Below are 5,964 nucleotides of genomic sequence, written 5' to 3'. Positions count from 1 at the left end.
AAAACCATTACAACGAAAACTCAAGAAGGAAATAACTTGGAACTGGAAGGAAAGTGTCCAAAATTGTTCAAGATTTAAAAGCTATGTGTAAAGATCTTACTACACTAACACTACCTACTAGTGAAGATGATTTAATCCTTGAAACAGATGCTAGTAATGAGCACTGGAGTGCTGTGTTAAAAATCAAAAAAGGAGAAAGACTCTGTAAATATAGCAGTGGAAGTTTTAATAAAGCTGAGTTAAATTATCCTACCATGCAAAAGGAAATCCTTGCAGTCATTAGAGGGATCAAGAAGCTCTTAATCTTCTTAGCCCCTAAACAGTTCTTAATAAGAATAGATTGCAAAGGCATACTTGGTTTTGTTAAAAAGAATTTGTCTAATATGCAAGCACAAAGGAGACTCATGCGTTGGCAATTATGGCTTAACCAATTATCTTTTATTATTGAACATATATAGGATCGAAGAATTCATTGGCAGATAGTTTGACTAGAGAATAAGCCAATGGCGAAGAAGCACATGACATCAGAAAAACCTCCTGCCCATCAACTAGAAAAGATGGAGGTGGAGAGAAAAACTCTTATTGAAGAAACAAATAAATCAATGGAGCGGGTTTCACCCTCCACTTGGGCCTTGACGAAGGCCATGATTGTTTCATCAAAAAAGAGATCTCTAGATGGTTTGATTAAGAGTTGTCATGTAGCAGTTTGAAGGTTCCTAATGTATGAAGTAATGGTCATCATCCTACAACTCATTCCAGATATTAAAAATATAATACTAAATAAAATAAAAGATAACGAATCTAGATTCTGATACGATTTAGTTGTATCAAGGTCATACAAATTGTATGATGTCTATAATATATGGGGAAGTAGAGTAATGTTCAACACTAATTCCAGAGTAGAAAATGTGTCAATTCATCCACAGTACATTCTCTGGAATGGAGGGTACCATATGTGGCAGAGCACTACAAAGCTTGGGATTATGGAATGGTTCATAGCATTGTACCATTTCCTGATAATAATACTACTTTCGTTGCGAAGCTCACAAAATTTCAGAGGTATATATTTAGCAAAATTTGTGATGCAACAAGATATAAAGGAAGAGTTGAGCAAGTCCAAGTACAAACATTGAAATGGTTGAAGGAAAAGTTAGCTCTCCACATTTCCTGATCATGTTTGAAGATGTTCATTGCAAAGTCAAAGATCCAATTTGTATCTAGCAGAGACGAGTAAAAGATCCTACGAAGGCAAGAACTTATGGATTTTTCTATATTGCCCAGTATCTTAACCAGTTCATAGCGATAAAGGAAGAACCACCAGTTATAATACATGTGGGAAGTACCACAATAGTAGCACCAGAATGGTTAAGAAATTATTTAGAAAGAGTATTACATGGCGAATCAATGTATGATTATCTTGAACAAGTTAAAGTTGGGAGATATTTATTCTTAGAAGGAAAATTACACTTATTGGAGATCTTTGTCACATGGGATGAATCCTATGCTGCCAAATGTGTGATGGATCTCGGTATAGAAGAAGTGTATGTCCATTATGAAGACAGTAAGGATAATAAAGGTGGTCTACAAGATATGATGGAGTTCTGAGCCCACACCAGCAATAATGTATTATACTTTTACTGTTACTAGGGATTCTTACGCGCGCGATGCGCGCAGATGGCTAACCCTTTAAGGAGAATTATTATTGGTGGTCTATATGCCTTATGCATATTTGCATGGTATATATATTTTATTATATCTATTTGCATAGTAATTTTTAAGTACTTATTTATGAGACTAATTAAATAAATTAAACAAGTCATCATATAATCACATATTTTGTAAAAAATGGAGAGTGTAAAATATGGAGAGTCTAAACTCTAAAAAATGCTTTAAATATTGAAATAAACACAAATAATTAATCAATTTTGGTGATTCAAGAGACAATTTTAAGGCTTTTGAATTCAATGAGGGTAAATATGTAAAAGAACATTTTTTAAGGATATAAATGTCCATGCACTATTCATGAGAGTATTTTCTCACTTTTTATAAGGTAGGGATAACACGTTGAATTTATTTTAAAGAATCTTTAAAAAAGCAGTGAACAATATTCACTTGCTGAGTCATGGTTTTTTGTAAACCATACAAAGTGTCGGTGACCTTTGTGAGCCTTCCCCTATATAAAGGGCATTAGGCAAAGAAGTGAAGGCAGGCTTGGAGTGAGTTGGCTAGAGCATTTCTGAAAACAAGAAAATTCTCTAGAGAAATTCCTCACCTTAAGAGACAGATCTCTCTATGGATGTATTAGATCAATAACTAGTACTCCCTTCGTCCCTAAATTACATTCCTCTTTCTCTCTATTATGTGAGGAATAAATGCTAGAAAGAGGAATGTAATTTAGGGACGGAGGGAGTAGATGGTTAAAAAAAATTAAAAAAATAATAATCAATAACTAGATAATCTATCACTTGATAATCTAGATTGTTGTACTCCGTACCATAAAGGAAAAGGTAGAGAAAAACTTTATTTCTTGTCATGTCTGTTTAGACTTTCTGTTTTTAATTCTGTAAGAAATGAGTGTTGTAATATTTCAAAATAAATAAACAAAAAATTCCTTTCAAAAGGGAACGTTATCCTCTCAAAACTTATATTTCAGATGAGTTATTTTTAAATTTAAAAGTACCATCACAAATACAATAGAGAGTGTTTGAGTAGAGACTACAATTAAAGGTAGGAAATGAATTAGATTTGTGTTGTGCCTGATCTATGGAAGACGGGGTTGGGGTTAGCTACCTTGGTAAAGCCGAAAGCTTAGAACGCCGGAGGTTCCATCGTCGAGACTAAGTTCAGGTATTGGTCAAAACTCTCTAAGTAAAACATTTTATATTGCGGAGCATGGTGGGCTATCAAATATAAACACTAATTTGTTTAAGATATAAGTAGTAAAGTAATGATTACTAGTACCTATAAAAGTTATTTAAATGATTATCAAATCGAATTATAGTAAAAATCAGTGTATTATTAAAAACTGTTATTTTATATTAGGGTGCTATTATTAATTTATCAAGTATTATTATTGACTTATTAAGTACTGTTATTTATCCTAAAAAAAAAAAAAAAAAAAAAACTGACATCACTTGATATTGGGCGAGGTGACCTATACCGAACAGCGGTCCATCATTCCCCCATTTTTTATCACCTCTACCCAAATTTACACACACAAGACACAACCCACTAACCTATTACACAAGAACCACCCTTGTCAAGCCATTAATTGATGGACCAAAAATGAAAAAGGCATGTGTTAAAATGGGCCTTGTGGAAAGGTTAGGGTTTTAGGTGTTTTAAAACATCAGGTTTTTCTCACTCCATTTTACTCTTTGCGCCTCCGACTACCCCATCTTCTCTCTGCAACTTCTAGGTTTTTCCCTCTCCTCTTCTCAATCTTACTTCATTTTTTCATCATTTTGATTTTATGCGTTTCTTCTTCTTTTTTGTTTGATTTCAAGCTTATTAGTTGTTTGTTTAATATCAATCTTACGAGTTTTCTCTTGTTTTTTTCTAGATATTACTGTAATTTATACCTATGTTTAAATTCACACTTTCAATTTCTATATATAAAACGCTTTGAAAATGTTCAAAAATCAGTGGATCAATGCTCTTTGTTAATTAATTTATCTGTTAAATTAGATGTACGATTTAATTTATAGACTATTTTTGTAGGTTTTGAAATGTTAAATAATTACTAGGGTTTCTCCTCTATATCGTTTGCTATGATTCATAAAATTTGACAAATTAATTTATGTGTAATGTTTTCATGGAGTATTTTTCTTGACAATTAGAAAATTATTTGGGCGTTTGCCATGATAAATTGTATGAAATTCGTGGTATAAATTTATACTAATGGAGTAATGGCTTGGGTTAGAGATTAATATTATGTTTTACCTACATTATCAATTTTGTTTGCTGTTTCAAGTTACAACCATATTTTAAGTTACTCAAACAATTGATTTTCATTAGTTTGCAATTTATTGATTATATATAACAAGGTTGCATTTTTCTTTCATGTGTTCTAGCTTCAATGGTGGTTAATGCTACATTCATAAATTATGGTATAGATTAATTAATTTTTGTATGCTTCTGCTAATAAATTGTCAGAATAACCTTATACTCTTGTTGAAAGTATGTTTTAACTTTTGTTGTAAACTCGAGTTTTTCTCTCCTATATTCATCTTCATCGGCTCACTTAATTTCCTGCATTTTGCACATAATTTTGTGTTTCCTCTTTATTTTGAATTTAATTTCAAAGTTTGGTTTATTTTTGGTAAATTTTGTAGAAGTTAGCAATGGCGGTCCCAAAACTCGACAAAAAAATTGTCAAGAAGAGGGTTAAACAATTTAAGAGACCTCAGAGTGACAGGAAGATATGCGTGAAGGTATGAAGTTTGTGCCTTAGTTTTTGATTATGACTTTGCCAAATGTTTATCTCCAAATTTTTAGTTAGTTTGTCCTGTAAAGTTGGTTGGAACCTGATTATTCATATCTACCCAATGTGAAATTCTAATCCAAAATTTCCATTAGGTTGTGCATAATTTGATTTTTGACGTTATACGAAATTCAGTGCGTGAATTGCATTCTATGACTTGCTTATGATTATGGTTGGTTAAAACTTGATATTAATGCTTGAAACTAATTGTATTGTGTTCTTTTCTTGATTTGTTTTCAAATTTGTAATCTAATTTGTATTTTATAATTTTAGCAACTCGGGGTGTATTTTGAAGTATAGCCTTTTATTTTATGTGGACTAGATAGGTCTTAACATTACAATTGTTCGATTTTCCACCCAATTCTCATTAATCTGAATGGCTGTACCTTCCAGACTAACTGGAGACGCCCAAAAGGTATAGATTCCCGTGTACGTAGAAAGTTCAAGGGTGTCACTTTGATGCCAAACATCGGGTATGGAAGTGACAAGAAAACCAGACATTTTCTGCCTAACGGGTTTAAGAAGTTCGTCGTCCATAATGTTGGTGACCTTGAGCTGTTAATGATGCATAACAGGTAACAGATCACTCCATAGCTTTTAACCATATCCTTACACTGTTTCACCTTGTTCTTTCTTGTGGTGTATTTTCTGGTTGTGACTGGTATATTGCCTATTTTCAGGACTTACTGTGCCGAGATTGCACACAACATCTCTACCAAAAAGAGAAAGGATATTGTAGAGCGTGCTGCCCAACTTGACGTAGTAGTCACTAACAAGCTTGCCCGTCTGCGCAGCCAAGAAGACGAGTAGTTTTGTTTGTGGGATGAAATATGTGCAATCAAATTTTTTTGAGACTTCCATTGTTGAATTTTGGATCCTTATAATGATCAATCTGTTTATTTTTGCAACCCGTGTTAAAAACTGACCTATGTTAAATCTAGATTGTATTTGAAGTTAAAGGTGTTACTAGACTTCGCTAGTTAATGTAGTTCAGTTTTTGGTATGTCGTACTCCGTATATATAATCTTGTGGTTTATTTGTTTCCAATTCAAGACCTTACAGGCTTACACATACAAAGTACAGAAGTACTAGGAGTACTACTTCCCTGCCAAACCCCAGTTCCCTCTTCTTGAGAAACATTCTTTGTTTCTTGAATGGCAGGATTTGTAAATAAAAGCAAAACTATTATATTTTTTTGGATACAATTTCAATTCGTTTTTTCATACAAATTTTTAAGTTGATCCGTTGTAACTTTACAATTTTGTGAGAAAATTCTTATACTGATTTCGACCTAAATCTAAGCATAAATCAATTGTAACATATGGTCATTAGAGAAAATGTTAGAAAACGGGGATTGAGAAAGTATGTCAGGTATAATAAACTATGGTTTAGTGGTCAAATGAAGAGCTTAATTGATGGTATGACAGGAGTAATCCAGACCACAATTCCACCAGTGACTTAATTATAAGTGGAATAAAACC

General features: G+C 32.7%; 1 protein-coding gene across 1 annotated transcript; it reads left to right on the top strand.

Annotated features, from left to right (window-relative positions):
- Positions 1-3,283: 3,283 nt before the first annotated feature.
- Positions 3,284-5,486, top strand: LOC145597151 (large ribosomal subunit protein eL32z-like). Its single transcript, XM_081653314.1, has 4 exons — positions 3,284-3,418; positions 4,335-4,433; positions 4,877-5,058; positions 5,164-5,486. Exons 2-4 carry the CDS (start codon positions 4,344-4,346, stop codon positions 5,291-5,293), a joined length of 402 nt encoding a protein of 133 aa, XP_081509440.1. The 5' UTR covers positions 3,284-3,418; positions 4,335-4,343; the 3' UTR covers positions 5,294-5,486.
- Positions 5,487-5,964: the final 478 nt, after the last annotated feature.

The sequence above is a fragment of the Chenopodium album genome, chromosome 2 (genome assembly GCF_948465745.1).
Source record: "Chenopodium album chromosome 2, dcCheAlbu1.1, whole genome shotgun sequence".
In the NCBI taxonomy this organism is placed as follows: Eukaryota; Viridiplantae; Streptophyta; class Magnoliopsida; order Caryophyllales; family Amaranthaceae; genus Chenopodium; species Chenopodium album.
Note: the sequence above shows the minus strand (reverse complement) of the source record. Positions and strands in the feature narration are given on the sequence as shown.

Excerpts from the sequence above, each read along its gene's own strand:
- LOC145597151 (XM_081653314.1), top strand. The coding sequence starts at position 4,344 with ATGGCGGTCCCAAAACTCGACAAAAAAATTGTCAAGAAGAGGGTTAAA. Across the intron at positions 4,434-4,876 it reads ACAGGAAGATATGCGTGAAG|ACTAACTGGAGACGCCCAAA; the intron begins GTATGAAGTTTG and ends TGTACCTTCCAG. Across the intron at positions 5,059-5,163 it reads CTGTTAATGATGCATAACAG|GACTTACTGTGCCGAGATTG; the intron begins GTAACAGATCAC and ends GCCTATTTTCAG.